This window comes from Ciona robusta, unplaced genomic scaffold (assembly GCF_009617815.1).
Source record: "Ciona robusta unplaced genomic scaffold, ASM961781v2 AP042737.1".
Taxonomy (NCBI): Eukaryota; Metazoa; Chordata; class Ascidiacea; order Phlebobranchia; family Cionidae; genus Ciona; species Ciona robusta.
In genome coordinates, this window is record NW_028323116.1 from 116,463 (window position 1) to 133,374 (window position 16,912).

The following is a 16,912-nucleotide window of genomic DNA, read 5'->3' on the forward strand; positions in this document are numbered from 1 at the left end:
CGGATAAGTCTGTTTTAGTGTCAAAATAGGAGGATAAATGCTTGGTGCATGTTCGTTCCTATGGCCTATGGATTAACCATGCCGTTGTTATAAAGCGATCGAGGCCCGAAGAAAAAATTCTAACTGGGTACAAACCAGGCATGTGAAAACTTGCCACGGCTCAGGAAGAAATACGGCTTGTGAAAAAAAGTTGTAGGGCGGGCGAAGCCAGTTAGTTGCATATTTTTCACTGGATGTATTTTAATATGACAATAAAGCAGCTTTATTCTTCAGAAATTTATGCGTCCAAACTCCATATTTATACCAGAAGATAAGTTAGATAACACGCCCTGTTTATCATAAGATTAAAGACGAAAAAAAAATAGTTTATACCGGGGCCCCTCCTGTAAAGGTTGCATACCCATGTAAAAACAGTAACACCGACATAGTATACATACAGCGCATACGACACATAGCACCAATACAGCACACGCCACACCACATAGTATACATACGGCACATACCACACATGGTAGAATTTATATAGAACATACATCATATGTAGAGTACATATACATTGTAAACATACAGCAGAATACATTGTAAACATACAGCAGAATAGAGTGTATATATATCTCTTGTTCATATATTTTATTTGCACGAACGCAAAAATTATACACATTATAAAACATAACATAATGAACAGTAAATACGTACATTCAAATGTAATGTTTTAAATAGGACTGCCGCATTATTTACTTTAACCTATCCGTACGTGAGTACCTGAGAAACACCGAGAATATAATTTATTTGTTTCAATTGTTGCAAAAAGTTTTTTTTGTTCTTAAAGCCTCACTCAAAACGTGAGAATATTTTTTTGTATTCTAAAGAATTCTCACCTTTTGACTTCTTTTTACTGTAGCGGAATGAAAAATTATTTTTATTTTAATTATAATTGAAATGTCAATAAAATTAAACATTTATTAATATGCATAGGTGAGTTTCTTGGGAAGGCATCAAAATTTGCATCTAAAAAATTACAGTCGTTTACCAAAAGATACCGTACTAAAGCTCCAAGACATTCTGTTTTCCCAGAATAATATCTTTATAAAACCGCGGTATGTATAGCAATTTTAGTTTTATTTATTTTTCTATCATTAATAAAATTATTTATGCCAAATTTGTTATGATGTTTTGAACTGAACAATTGTAGATTCCACCCAGTAAAGACTATATGCACACCAGTTATAAAATTTGACTTCAGTTCTCCTTTAAGATACCAGATTCAAGACTCCTCGTTGAAGGTTGTAATTGCTGGAAGGGTTAACAACAATTGCTCTAACTGAATCGTTCCTACAGAGAGTACAAATTATCAGTACAGAAAAAAATACGGGAAAAGTCCTGTAATTTGTGTCAAATGAATGTTTGGGTTGCACCAGTGTGTGTACCAATATTAGTCTGTTTTCGTAGTATTCTAATTAGCTGATGCACCGAAAAAAAGTGTATAATTGATAAACAACACATATATATAATACGTCGATTATAAAGTGAAACAGTCAATAGGCAAGTAGACGCAGTTATCAGATTTGTCGAGACAGCGGATATATACTGTCTGGGAGTTAGGGAGCACTGTAAATCGTAAGGGTGGAAATGCAAATGTAGGGTGGAAATTACCACTTTCCTTAAATGTTCCACCCATAGGGTGAATTATTCCCACCCCTCTTAATTTTACAACTCCAAACGTGAAAATATTGAAAAAAGATGGGTGCTCTTGCAGAATTGCCAGATACAACAGTGGCTGGAAATGTTTACACTAAATTTTTGCAAAATGTGTATTAACATAAAAGTCTGCATATATGAGTATAATGCAGGATGTTGTCTCCCTGTTTTCTTCTTTTCATCAAAATTTGTTGCGCGTTAAAGATGGTAAAGTTAAAAGTGATAAAAATTATTTATTAGATAGCGATTGTTTTGTGAGCATGTTGGAAAATCTAAGAAATGAAGCAGTTTTTATTAGTTCCTGTAAATCTATTGGGTATGTTAAACCAAGACAAATTCAATTGGATGAAACTGATTCATATCAGTACATTCCTGTTTTAGAATCGCTATCAGAATTTCTTAAGCATACCGACGTATGTAAAGCTATACAGCACGACTGTACATTTGAAGGTAGTAGGCCTACTACAGTATTGGCAAATGCTACAGATATCCCTCAGTGCAAGTTCTTTCGCAGCTTTAAAGATGGTCAATATTTCAAAAACAATGTCTTTTATAATAAAAATGGAAATTCACTACGTTTGCATTTTTACTGCGACGAACTCGAATTGTGTAACCCTCTTGGGAGTTCAAAGAAGAAAAATAAATTGTTGGGTTTTTATTTTTTGGTTGGTAATATTGGAACAAAGCATTTCGCAGCTCTTCGGAATATTTTTTTGCTATGTTGTTTCCAAATAAAGAAATATGGGTACAAAAGGTTATTGTTGCCTCTGATAAACGATATCAAAACACTGGAAGCACATAGAGTTAAAATTGGGTCAAATGGTGATATTATTCGAGGGGGCATTGCTACTTTATCACCTGGGTGCTCATGACATAGGAGGCTTTCGCATATGTTTCAGCAGTGGACGGATATGTAGGTTTTGTATGTGCACATATAAAGAAATCTTTCATAAAACGGGTGCTACTAAAACACGCCCGGCGGGGCCCGGTGGAAAAAAATATACTAAAACACGCCCGGTGCGGGGCCCGGTGAGGACCCGGTGTTACGAGTCATTTAAAACACGCCCGGTGAGTATTTCGTGTAAAGGGAGCTTTCCCTATGCAAGAGCCACCAAAATGTGTGTGTGAAACAGAACTTGTAAAAAAATTGAAAGATATTGTATGTCTTCAAAGCATAAAGCGGGCAATTTTCGGTGATAGAAATTACATTCTTGCTCCGCACGTCATCGCAGTAACAAAATAAATAAAACATGGTGATAAAAATGAACACGTAATTCGCAAGTTCTTTAATTATCGCTCTGCTAAAACGGAAACAAACTTTGGATCGCGCTACTGAGGGCTTGTCCTAATACGGAAAAGCCTAACACGCTAACTAAAAGACCCATTATGTCTAATATTTACATTTTTCGTTTTAAAAGTTACATTGATCGTCTTTTAAAGTTTTTAATATTAAAACTTTGATTTTAATAATATAATATATTAAAACTTCTCGTCCCATTAAGTAGTAAGCAAAGAACATTCAAAGAATTATAAAACTAGATTCTTAGGACTCCCATAGAACGTTGTTAATTGTTTAAAACACCACGAACAGAAAATTTGGATCTTATGAGCTGAAGGGGATCGTGTTTCAAACAATTAACAACAGTCTATGGAATCATGAGGACATAGTTTTATAATTCTTTGAATGTTCTTTGCTTACTACCAAATGGGACGAAAAAAAGAATGAAAAGGTGTCCCATCTTACCCCACCCCCTATTAACAAAATTCAACGAATAAACTTTTGCTAAAAATGCAGTTCATTATGTAAGTGTACAACGAAACATACTTCGTACATCCTTAATCAAAGTTATTTTTCAAAAATCTCAACTCGGGGTTCTCATTAGGCTAAAAATCTGTATACACGCATCACGTTTTGGTGGATCTTGCATAGGGAAAGCTCCCTTTTCACGAAATACTCACCGGGCTTGTTTTAGTAGGACCAAATAAAACTTCGGACAGTGATTTTAAGAAACGGACCACTGAAGATCACCTTGCTTATGTTGCTAGCGTTGAAAATGACAGCAGTTTCAGCAGTGCTTACGGTGTTTCGTCAAGGTGCGCTCTATCTGACATCAGTGGGTTTTGTCTAACTCAGTCATTGCCCCCAGACATAATGCATGATTGTCTAGAAGGTGTTATTCCTTATTTTCTTCACTTTTTATTCAAGGGAATGGCAGAGTCCGGCAGTTTGTCAGTTAACGCACTAAATTCAAAATTCAAGTCTTTTAAATATGGACGCAGAGATTACTGTAACAAGCCACGCTGTCTACCAAATGATGTAGTTCAGAAAAATGGCAGATTATCTGTAAGCGCAAGTGAAGCATGATGCATTTTTAGACTACTTCCGTTTATATTACATAATTGCATTACAGCATCTGATAAAAATTGGAAACTTTATATTTTATTGTCGGATACAATGGATGTTATTTTTGCTCCTGTTGTTACGGATGCCATGTTAGCACAACTAGCACGACATATTTCAGACTTTTATTCACGTTTTTTACATGTTGCAGTAGATTTTGTGAAGCCGAAATTCCATTTCATGTTGCACTATCCATGGCTCATTCAGCAATATGGCCCATTAAGATATTTATGGTGTATGCGATTTGACTCATTTCACAAAAAGGTTAAACGAGTTGTAAAAACAACACAAAACTTTAAAAATGTGTGTTGTTCCATTGCTACAAGAATACAACGTCAGAAGTGTTTTGAACAAAGTGAGGGTCAGTGCTTAACTGACAGTACGGTTAATTTTACCAAACTAAATGATGTGAAATATGTTTTATTTGATGTAATAATTGTTAATGTAATTGATGAATGTCCCATATTTGCCAAATTGGAATATATCCCGTCATGCCTTGATTGTATTATTGGGCACGTTAATAGTGACCATATAGATCCTTTTTCGTCGAACACAGACTTTTATTCACGTTTTTTACATGTTGCAGTAGATTTTGTGAAGCCGAAATTCCATTTCATGTTGCACTATCCATGGCTCATTCAGCAATATGGTCCATTAAGATATTTATGGTGTATGCGATTTGAGTCATTTCACAAAAAGGTTAAACGAGTTGTAAAAACAACACAAAACTTTAAAAATGTGTGTTGTTCCATTGCTACAAGAATACAACGTCAGAAGTGTTTTGAACAAAGTGAGGGTCAGTGCTTAAGTGACAGTACGGTTAATTTTACCAAACTAAATGATGTGAAATATGTTTTATTTGATGTAATAATTGTTAATGTAATTGATGAATGTCCCATATTTGCCAAATTGGAATATATCCCGTCATGCCTTGATTGTATTATTGGGCACGTTAATAGTGACCATATAGATCCTTTTTCGTCGAACAGTTGTTCTTGGCGTTGTTGTTGTTGCTGATAGGGTAATTTTTTTCCGCACTTATCTTAATTCTCAATTCTAGCATTTATTTTTTATTCTCTTGATTGAAATCAAATCGTAATATATACTTGTAATTTTTGGACTAAATTTTCAGATTTAAAACCGCATGATTAGCGATTAATTAACGATTACTTTCCTCGTGTACTTTACATAGCGGAAACACCTGTCTGGAACACAAATCTGTTAAAATGCCAACATCGGGTTACATCGTAAAATGCTAACATCGGTTTAGTACAGTTTACGTCTTAAAATCAAAAAAGACTGTAATTTCTTTGCTAAAATGAGGTTGGTACTTACTATACTCAGCACTACAGAGATGGAATATTTAACTGCGGATTATTCAATGACCATTATTGGTTGTGTTTATAGCGGTAAGCATTAATTTCCTACGAATTCCTAAATAAAGCCAACTTAATAGAAAGGTATCCCAATGTTTACACACTTTCACTTTAGCAGCACTAGCATAGCAGCAAGCAACTAAAATTTGTAGTTACCTACATAAGTTAAGGCTGTTACATAAGTTATGAACGTAGTTTACGCGAAGACTGACATGCACCGATATTTATCTTTGCCCTGTACATTGTAAGTCATATTGTGTTGAGTATATAATCTATTATGCAGAGCAAACCTCAAGGAAAGCTTAGAAACTGAAAAGATGGTTTTCTATGCACAGCAACAAGGAATCGAACATGTGTTAGTTATTTCTCAAACAATAGTGATGTTACAGCGAGTTATTATACTTTCATCCATTCTTCACTTCATTCATACGTTACTTAGTTTCATTGCATCATCCTACTCGTATCCATTCTATGCTTATTGTCATAATTACCCAGTCACGTGGGCAGTTCTTTGTTATGAACCATGTTGTGTTATCAGCAATGTCTGGATATTAGGAAACCGTATTTGACAGTATTACGTTATAGCCACGTACTAGCCATAAGCTGAAGCAATTAAGTAGATTTTATGTGCAGTATTAGTGATGTACCAATTAGTTTACGTCTTTATATAAAAGTGATTATTGTGATGCTATTTACAGTGATAAAGTTGAAGTACATTGCTTGTTTGGACATTGTGTAATCACCATTGTGGATTTCATTCCGTCTGATTGCCTAACAAGTTGGTGTGTGTATTATTATTCATTGGTGGTAAGTCATATTGTGTTCTATATATAATATATTATGCAGATCAAATTCCAGGAAAGTATAGAAGTTAAAGAGATGATTTTTTATGCATGGCAACAAGGAATCGAACATGTGTTAGTTATTTCTGAGACAATAGTGCACTATAGCAGTATAATACCATATCATGTTTATGTACCACTATTCATAGGCGTTCATTTAGGGGTTCTGGGATGCGTTGTCACCCTAATTTAAAAAAAAAATGTGAGATAAAGTGTTAAAAAAATTGTGAGATAAAGTTTTACAGATCACCACAAATTTTAACCTGCTGTTGAGTGTCTAGCCTATAGAAACAATCAGGCCCAAACCATACTCGAATCATACTATTCAATGTGGTTTGTTTATGTTTCAAGCTGTGATCGTAAATGCATTTAATCACTTCACACTAGATTTTTAAAATGTGAATCCCGATGCCAATCTTAAATCACCGATTTGTTTTGTGCAATACTAAATTTGTTGGGTATTACCATTCAAAAAATGGGTTGTACCTGGTAATTTATTCAATACATTGTTATCATACAATAACATGTTTTACTTTTTGTTAAACACAAATGAGTTTCATAGTGAACTATTTAATGCAAAAATTTTTTTACATCTGAGTTAAACTAGGTCACCTGGTCAAACATAATGTGGCTTTGTGATATGCTAATTTTTATAAATGTGGACGAGACAGATATAATGCATAGAAAATAGAACTGTATTTCACACAATGCTTCTTCATTTGTTTTGGTATCCAAAATGTGTGCAGTTAAGTAATAAATGTGCAATAAGCTAATATACATAAACATTTTATGTATTCTTTGTCAAACTTTACTATTCTTTGTCAAACTTTACTATTCTTTGTCAAACTATAATGTTGCAACCCCCAATAGGTTTATTTGCAATATACCAGCAGTGGCGTTGATTTTATAAAAAGACAGATTCTATACAAAACGGACCCTGCGTATGTATTCTATACAAAATGGACCAGTTGTATATTTTTTTAGTTATACAAATATACTCCCGACATCCCAATAAAAAAATTTCCTACAGCCAATAGAATGTTACGTAAAAAGTAAATTTAGGTAAAGCTTGGACTTAAAAACAAATTTAAAGGTTTGAAAGTCTAAAACACATCGGTAATTTATTTTCTGTTTTAAAAAAAAGTCAAAAACAAGACCTAGAAACGGGTAATTTGTGAAATTTGGGCCCCCTTTTTGGGACGTTGCCGACGTAGCGGCCGTAGTGGACATAGTGAACTGAATATTGTGGACATAGCAAACTTGCACTAATTAAACGGACCAGTGACATTTTAGTCATTTAATAAGGGTAATTTTTATATTATTGTGCAAAAAATGTATTAAAAGATTAATAAAAGCTATTTTACACCTTCCCACAAAAAAAAAACGCAAACAAAACTTAACAAGTTTGTTTATTTTATATTTTATTTTTTCTACAGATGTTTGACAGGGTAAATGTAAGACATTTTACGCTTGCAACAAAACATAATTGTCTAAACACATTAAAAATTCAGGGTGTTTGCTTGAATCTGGACTCACAATAGCAGCAGTGAGACCACTCAGTGTTTCTTTGACCGATAGCATCTATCTTAATGTTTAAATTATACGTGCCCATCCATTAGAGCTTTGCTCTCTTGTATTAGTAGGCCGATTTTTAAAACCAAATTTTTTTGACAAACATTTACATGCTTATAATGTAAAAGAAACATCAGATTACTTGTTTATTGAACCTGGTTTTGAGCTACATTCACAGCCTTTGGATTTGTATCGGTTACAATCTGACAATTTATACATACGACCCCGTTTTAAAATTTGCTTACCATAGTGAAATTATATTTGTAATTATGCTTTTGTTCCCATATATGACTTAAATTTCATATAGTTATTGTACATAAGAACTTTGTTGTTTGTGTTAACCAAAACATCTGTGCTTAGCCTTTACAGAGATAAGATTACAAAATGGACGACTGTTCATTTTATGTGAAATGTCAGAATAAGAAAAAAAAGATTTTCTGCCGTAAAGATGAATTACGAGATAGAATTTAAAGTAAATTTATTATTAAAACGCCATACTACATTCAGTATTATCTTTTCTGCCGTAAAGATGAATTACGAGATAGAATTTAAAGTAAATTTAATATTGAAACGCCATACAACATTCAGTATTACTGTGATAAGTATGGAGATTGGGCTGATGTGGATTTTACCTAATTACGTAATTACTGCGTGATTATAGTTTGCCCAAATTCATGATGAGCAAACGTTTTTAAGCGACGACAATGTTAACCAGTGTAAGTTTACAAGTCAATACATGGTACAGGAGTCGTACAAAGCGTATTTACCCATATTCTTTACCAATCACTCAATCCTCCTACGACATACATCGTAAGTTTCATTAGTTATAAATTATAATACATGTATGAATGCATCCTGCCTACTACTCCACAGTCACAAATGACTAGAACCCGTTTTGCTGGTTACTTCTGATTTGTTTTTAATTAAGCCCAGTCGACCGTTGAGTAAAATGGTTAATTAATATGGTAGGGTGGGGGAAGATGGGACACATTTTCGTTTAGTTTTCTCTTTCCAATTGGTAGTAAACAAAGAATAATCAATGAATTAAAAAACTGTATCCCCACGACTTCCACAGACCGGTTGTTAGCTATTTAAAACACGATCAGGCTATTTGGATATTATGTATTAAAAGTGTCCAATCTTTCCCCACCCTACTATTTATGCCAATTAATTGAAGCCGTGCTCATTCATTAGATATGGGATCTCTTGTATATGTAGTACTGTATAGGACAAGATGGTTACCGTTAGCTCATATCACCTGTTTTGTAGGGTAAGATGGATCCCGTTAGCTAGCACATAATCTGATATTGTCTTATGAGGTAAGATGGGATTCGGTTAGCACATTATGTTACATAGACCTGTGGAGTAAGATGGGATACTACCGTTAGCACATTATATCTCTTATATAGTTCTCTGGGGTAACATTGGAGGAGATACCATACATAATATATATATTTTTTATAGTACTGTTGGTGGATACTGTTAGCACATTATATATGTTATATAGTCCTGTGGAGTAAGATGAAAATTGTTAGCATATAATATGTGCTATATGGTTCTGTGGGGATACTACCGTTAGCACATTATATCTCTTATATAGTTCTCTGGGGTAACATTGGAGGAGATACCATATACATAATATATATATTTTTTATAGTACTGTTGGTGGATACTGTTAGCACATTATATATGTTATATAGTCCTGTGGAGTAAGATGAAAATTGTTAGCATATAATATGTGCTATATGGTTCTGTGGGGTACCGTTAGTACGTAATATCTGTTATAAAACAAAAGTAAGATGTTTAAGTAAGATGGGATTTACCGCACACATTTATTATCTGTTACATAGTTCTGTGGGGTCAGATGGGATAACGTTAGAACAAATGTCTGTTGTGTGTAGTAAACTGTGGGGTAAGATGGTTACCGTTAGCACATAATATGTTCTATCATAGTTTAATGAAGAAGTAGTTTCACGGGTAAGCGATATCACGTGGTTCGTCACGCATGACTGTGGTCCCACTCCGCGGCAATTTGACTAGCAGAGTATAATGTTACTTGTATTGTGTTGATTAGTGGGGCGTCTCTAATGTTTGGTGTAGCAACACAAACTTGTCTTACAATATAAAAACTAAATGGTATCCATATACGCAATGACAACATCTAAGTACTGCAGTGAGTGTATGTGACTAGTATTTTGAATTGGTTTTTATAACGATTTTCTGTTGTTTTTGCTGCCAGACTTTGTTGTACTTGTATACCCCAATACCCGAGGTCAATTAGCAATTATGTGTACCATTTCTATAGAGTCTGATGAAATCATTCAAGAATTTATGAATATACCTGAGTTTGAAATTGAGAAAGCATTGATACAGAAATGCGTTTGGGATTACAGGAAACTTGTTCAAGTCTACCTACTGAAAGACTGGTAAAAGAAATAATGAAAAACTTGGATCCTTCAAGAGAACTTACACAACACTGAGAGGTGTTTGCCAAAAAGTGGATAGCAAATACCAATTGCAGAAAAAAAATTGACATTCTCAAAATCAATATTGCAGACTATCCATCCTTATGTCATGATTGTAATTGTTTTTTAATCCAGCACTTCCCAATAAATTCAGTGGTCCGCATTTGTTGTTAATGCTTAGCACAGAACGCTAAAAAAGTACAAGAAATATTGATAGCACTTCTGGACTAACTTATAAAGACATTAGTGAAGTGGAAAACGATGGAATTGAGTATTTGGCTGGTTACACCATTATAAAAGCTTTAAAAAAGTTTAGATCCGAAATAATGCAAAGCGATTTAAAACGCAAAACAAAATAAAGCTTTCTAAACTGTTGACCACACATTTGTTTTTTCCATGCATTTATTTATCACATAATATTTTTTTGATTTTATAACAATATAAAAGTTAATGCTTTCGTTATTTTATTTCTCTTTTCTATTTTTTTTTGTGCTCTGTGACCCAAATTTGGATCTCGAGGAAGCACCTTTGTCCGGATTTAAAACAAAAATAGTAAAAAATCTGAAGAAAAGATAAACTTGGATAGAGCAGCAGGTCCGATCAGAGAATAATCACTGTGAGTCAAAAGGATGTTGCCTGTTATACCATTTTTTAATAATTCGACATAGTTTTCTTGGTCTTTGTTCTTTTAATATATTTTCGTCACGCTTGACTTCTGTCTGTAGTGATCTGTTTTTCTCATTTTGGTTTTTCTAGAATTAAAACATCTTGTTTTTTGAAGATACAATAGCTTGCCAGCATATAGTACTGTTGTTGAGAGGACTAGTAAGTGCTATAAAGCTAAGACTTTGCAACGTCAGTTAGCAAAATTCTTGCTGGAAGAACTGATTTAAATAAAATGTATGTTTGAACTATGTGGCAACTCAGTGCCACTAATAAAATTGACTTCGTCAAAACAGACAATAAGAAATGCCCTGTTATCATCAAAACCTGGAAGTACACGTTTTCTAAATATGACTGGAGAATTGGGTAAAAAAGTGTTGTGGACACACATTTCTCAATTATATGATCTGGAAAAAAGTCTACCAGATTAACAACTTGGACCCGCCTGACAACTGCTCACATTAATCTAGCTTTTGTAAAGGTGTACTATACGATACCGGTAGTTTTTGTAAAGGTGTACGCCGTATAGCGTATCATACGATACCGGTACATATGGTATAATTAACAGACCCATTGTAATCAAATTAGAAAATACATAACAGATGAAAGGTAAATTAAATATCCAAGTTTTGTATTTTCTTTACAAAACTGACTTACTTTTAGATGGTACAACATCATGTCTTGCACAGGTGAACACCCATTGTATACGATGAACAATCCAAAATTGATTTGGTTAAAAAGACAATTTTCTGCCAAAAAATGGAAAGAGTATCAAAGTTAAATTTATTAGCATATTTTTAAATTTGTATTGTAATATACGCCTAAAAGCTAAAAAAACACTTTATGTAGATTTACAACTCATATTGATTTAATGTTAAACTTTGAAATTACATGAAACTCACCTCAAAAGGGCAAAGAATGCTTCCGTTCCATCGCCAACTAATGAGAGTATACTGTTCACTACACATAACTTTATTGTACTTGCTGAAAGGATTCTTTCTTTGCCCAGTATTAAATACATGTTCAGAAACTTTTACACAAGATATGCTTGAGGCAATGTTTTGAAATCTAGTATGAATTTTATAAATTTTATCTGCCAATTGCTTTAAGTTTCAAAGACAACTAGGTAAGTATTCCTAAAACCCAGATATCAATGAAGCTGCCTATAGAACCCAACATAATATTTAAAGACGAGCAATTACGAAAATGAAGGCGGGGAATAGTTCTCATGGCAAACAAATGTGTAGTCAACAGTATTACACAAACCAGTTAAGTTAAAACAAACCTGCATACTCATATTATTTATAGTTCTTCACCAAAACCAGTTTTTTTTTATAAAATAAATGAAGCAGCAACAACATATACAGCTGGATTAATTTTACACTTGCTTGTTACACTAAATATATTCTATTTAAATATCCCAAACTAACGTACAGCGCGGTAACAGCTAATGCATAGAAACATAAACCTATCTATGGCTGACGAGTGGGATTGAAGTCAACCGTGACGAAATATAATAAAAGAACAAAGAGTCGGTGAACTATGTTGTATTATTAAACTATGGTTCTATATTGTACTGTGAGGTAGGATGATTACCGTTAGCTAGCACAAAATATATGTTATGTTGTTCTTTGAGGTTAGATTGGGTTCGGTTAGCACATAACACATGTTATTAAAGGGGCATACCAACGAAAAATCAAAAATTGTTAATTGATAGATATGCTCAAATGTGATCTAAAGGTACCAATAAAGTTTCAAAATACGAAACGATTTTTACCACACAACATTTGTTATATTAGTACGGTGGGGTTAGATGGTTACCGTTGGAACGTAATATATTTTGTATTAGTAGGGTAAGAAAGATTCCGTTAGCTAGCACATATATCTGTTATATTGTCGTCTGAGGTAAGATGGGATAACGGTCGGTACGTAATGTATGTTATATGGACCTATAAAGTAAGATGGATATGGATAGCGTTAGTACATAATATCTGCTACATATTTTTCTGGGGTAACATAGGATACAACACAGAATATATATTTTGTATAGTTCCGGTAAATGTATGTTAGCACAATAAACTTTGTTATACGAACCTGAGGGGTACGAAGAATTACCGTTAGCACATAATACTGTTTTATGTTTCTTTGGAATAAGAATGGGGAATCGGTTAGCAAATATTTGTGTGTTATATATCATGGGGATACCACACCTAATATATTTTGTATAGTACCGTGGGGTAAAATGGTTACAGTTTGCACACTATATTTGTTATATGAACCTGGGGGGTAAGAATACCGTTAGCATATATAATATCTTTTATATACTCCCGTCGGGTAAGACGGTTATTGTTAGCCGGTAATATGTGTCATACACTGTAAATCGTAAGGGTGGAAAATTTTTCAGAAGGGTGAAAATTTTCACTGTCGGGGTGGTAAATTTCAACCTTCCTCGTCAGTTCCACCCTTAGTGTTGTTATATTTCCACCTATTTACCTAAATGTAGTCCGTCCCACCCTGTTCTTATTAATTAGGTTGCAAATTCATCTCCAATAGGGTGGTTTTAATTTTTACAAATTGTTTTTTTTTCGTTTCTTTTTTTTATCGTCATGCGAATTCGTTCGCAGCGGGAGTTAGCGCGCATATAACATAACTCTCTTATCTTTTCTTTTTAATGAAGAGTCACGGGAAACTTTGTAACACCGAAAATGCAGAAGGCAGTTTTGATCAGTTAGGTTGTTCCAGTTTTATAAATTAGTTTTATAAATTATGTAGAATTTTATAATCAGGATTGTAACATGTTTAATGCTTGCAGTTTTTTTTATATTTAGATTCATGGTTCGTGTTGAGTCCCCGAACTAGTTTAGGCTGTGAAAGTTATCTTTTATGTTGTGTGTTACGTCACAATTGCGCCAAGTTGGATTGCGGGAAACATTTTTTTTGCATTCCTATTTGCTATCGGAGTCCAAGTGGGCTGCCGTTTTGTATCTGTAAACATCTATTTGTTTGAGCCACCCTGTATGTCATCTTGCGACCTGAATAATTGTTCGGTATGTATGTTTTGGGATATAGTTGTAACCTTGATGTATGTAACCTTTTTTTGTGTGTGCAAATTTAGAAAACCGCATGCACGCCACACGTATATAACCAATTGCAGGAGTAAAAATATGTACAAATTTAGTAAAAATAGGTACAAGAAGAAACGAGAGACACGGTGTTTATACCGAAGATATAACGATAGGAAAACGATGCTCGTCTACGCTTCGGTGCACACACGCGGTTTTAAATCTAAAAAATTTAGTCTAAAAATTATAAATATATAATATGATTTTAATCAAGAGATTAAAGAATTAATGCTAGAATTAAGAATTGAGATAAGTGCGGAAAAAGTCGCCCAAAAAACAACAAGAACAACTGTTCGACGAAAAAGAATCTATATGAGTCAAATATGACCACTACGTGCTCGATAACGCTGGTTTTGCAATACCTCAACTTCTATGTTGCAGGTAAAATTGGTCAAGCGTTAAATAAGTACCGTTTCGCGCGCGAATTGTAAGAAGATGTGTTTCGTGTAGAGAATGCCATGGGTTGATTTTCTTTTTAATACCATAATTGTTTCTGTTTGTTAGGTTTAATTTAACAACAGAAGTAAGTGTCTGGTTATTTCATGGCGCAATTTTCGTTACCTTGCCCATGTGCAAACTGTAGCAAACTTGTACCAAAGCGTGAGCTTCTGGATCATTTATATTTTCAACACCATAAGTGTAGAGTATTTCGTTGCAAAATATCCGACTGTGGAAGAATATACTCTACTCGGGGAAGCTATAAAACGCATTTACATAGAATGCACAGATCAGTGTTTAGAAATACCAACGAGACGCCATTACAATGTGCTTCACCGGATTTATTGCTGGTTCATGATGATCCTCCTACAGAGGTAGAAGATAGTTGTGAATTATCTCCAGTGCAAGAAATACCGGAACAAGAAGATAGGTGCATTTGGGATAAAAGCAACTTTATTACAAATTTTTGCAAAATGTGCATAAAAATGAAAGAACATTATGTATTGCCGGACTCAACTTACAGATGTATAATGCAAGATATAATTGCATTTGTAACTGTTTTTCACCAAAACTTACTACGAGCAAACATCAATTTTATTCATGGCAAAGATGAGTATTTGTTCGATAGTGAATGCTTCATGACTGCATGGGAAAATATTCAAAATCACACTGTTTTTGACAGTTACTGTAAATCCATTGGTTACGTTGAACCTGTGCAAATTCAGTTAGAGGTAAATGAAACATATCAATACATTCCCATTCTTGATACAGTCAAAGAATTTCTTAGGCACAGTGATGTTTGGCAAGCTATATGCAACAACCTTTCATCCAATCACATTTTACAGTCTCAAGGGTGCAACTATTTCTATGATTTCACAGATGGCTTATTTTTTAAAAATCATAAATATTTCAAGGGAGATAAAAATATGCTTCGCCTGCACTTTTATTGCGACGAATTAGAAGTATGTAATCCATTAGGAAGTTCCAAAAGAAAAAATAAGCTTACAGGCTTTTATTTTGTGGTTGGAAATATTGGTACACGACATTTTTCTGCTCTTCGAAACATTTTCTTGGCTTTACTGATTCCGAGCAGGCTAATTAAAAAGTATGGCTACATAAAGCTACTGGAACCGTTGGTGCATGACATTAAAAAGTTAGAAACATCAGGGGTACAAGTTGGTAAAACAAACAATTTTATTTGTGGCACAATTGCAACACTCTCCGCAGATAATTTGGGTGCCCACGATATTGGTGGTTTCCGAAAATGCTTTAGTAGCGGTCGTATCTGTAGGTTTTGCATGTGCAGTTATAGTGACATCTTTGTTAAATCGTCAGACACAGAGTTTAAGGAAAGAACAAGTGAAGAACATGCAATCTATGTTTCAAGCCTTGAAATAGATGAAAATCTTGCTGCTGCTTATGGTGTGATATCTAAATGTGCTTTGTTGGATATAGAAGGGTTTTGCCCCACGATTTCCTTACCTCCAGATATTATGCACGATTGTTTAGAGGGTGTTATCCCATACTTCCTTCAGTTTTTGTTCAGAAGTTTTAATTTAAGGAAAGAACAAGTGAAGAACATGCAATCTATGTTTCAAGCCTTGAAATAGATGAAAATCTTGCTGCTGCTTATGGTGTGATATCTAAATGTGCTTTGTTGGATATAGAAGGGTTTTGCCCCACGATTTCCTTACCTCCAGATATTATGCACGATTGTTTAGAGGGTGTTATCCCATACTTCCTTCAGTTTTTGTTCAGAAGTTTTAATTTATCAGGCACTTTATTAATTAATGCAGTGAATGCCAAATTTAAATGTTTTAAATTTGGGCGATTTAAATTTGGGCGTCGGGATTTTTGTAACAAACCAAGGTGCTTACCGAATGATGTTGTTCAAAAAAATGGAAAAATATCACTGAGTGCAAGTGAAGCGTGGTGTGTTTTTAGGTTACTCCCATTTATAGTAGGCAATTGCATTCCTGTTACTAATGAGAATTGGAAATTGTATCTTTTGTTAGCAGACATTATGGATGTAATATTTGCACCTGTTGTAACAGACATATTATTAGAGCAATTAGATTACAATATTTCAGTTTTTTATTCACAAATGCTATGTGTTGCAAAGGAATTCGTCAAACCAAAATTTCATTTTATGCTGCATTACGCTCGTTTGATTCAACAGCATGGGCCATTGAGATACCTATGGTGCATGAGGTTTGAATCCTATCATAGAAAAGTAAAAAAAGTAGTAAACACTACCAAAAATTTTAAAAATGTTTGCCATTCTGTTGCTGTTAGAATACAAAGGCAAAAATGTTATGAGCAAAGTGAAACTTTA

The 16,912-nt window shown here is 34.0% G+C and overlaps 1 protein-coding gene and 2 long non-coding RNA genes across 4 annotated transcripts; 2 read left to right on the forward strand and 1 right to left on the reverse strand.

Moving 5' to 3' along the window:
• The first annotated feature begins 3,660 nt into the window (after positions 1-3,660).
• Positions 3,661-7,756, forward strand: LOC149724236 (uncharacterized). Of its 2 annotated transcripts, XR_016386721.1 has the most exons (3): positions 4,563-5,508; positions 5,759-6,257; positions 6,322-7,756. It is a non-coding gene; the product is annotated as an uncharacterized LOC149724236 (long non-coding RNA). The 2 variants fall into 2 exon arrangements; XR_016386720.1 differs by having other exon boundaries at positions 3,661-5,508; positions 5,759-7,756.
• Positions 7,757-10,201: 2,445 nt separating this feature from the next.
• On the reverse strand, positions 10,202-12,589 carry LOC149724237 (uncharacterized). Its single transcript, XR_016386729.1, has 3 exons — positions 11,920-12,589; positions 11,675-11,766; positions 10,202-11,106 (listed from the first exon to the last, which is right to left on the reverse strand). It is a non-coding gene; the product is annotated as an uncharacterized LOC149724237 (long non-coding RNA).
• Positions 12,590-14,858: 2,269 nt separating this feature from the next.
• Positions 14,859-16,187, forward strand: LOC149724238 (uncharacterized). Its single transcript, XM_089893228.1, has one exon. The coding sequence runs from the start codon at positions 14,859-14,861 to the stop codon at positions 16,185-16,187; it is 1,329 nt and encodes a 442-aa protein (XP_089749354.1).
• Positions 16,188-16,912: the final 725 nt, after the last annotated feature.

What these genes read in the sequence shown, in the direction of transcription:
- LOC149724238 (XM_089893228.1), top strand. Translation starts at nt 14,859, where the DNA reads ATGCACAGATCAGTGTTTAGAAATACCAACGAGACGCCATTACAATGT.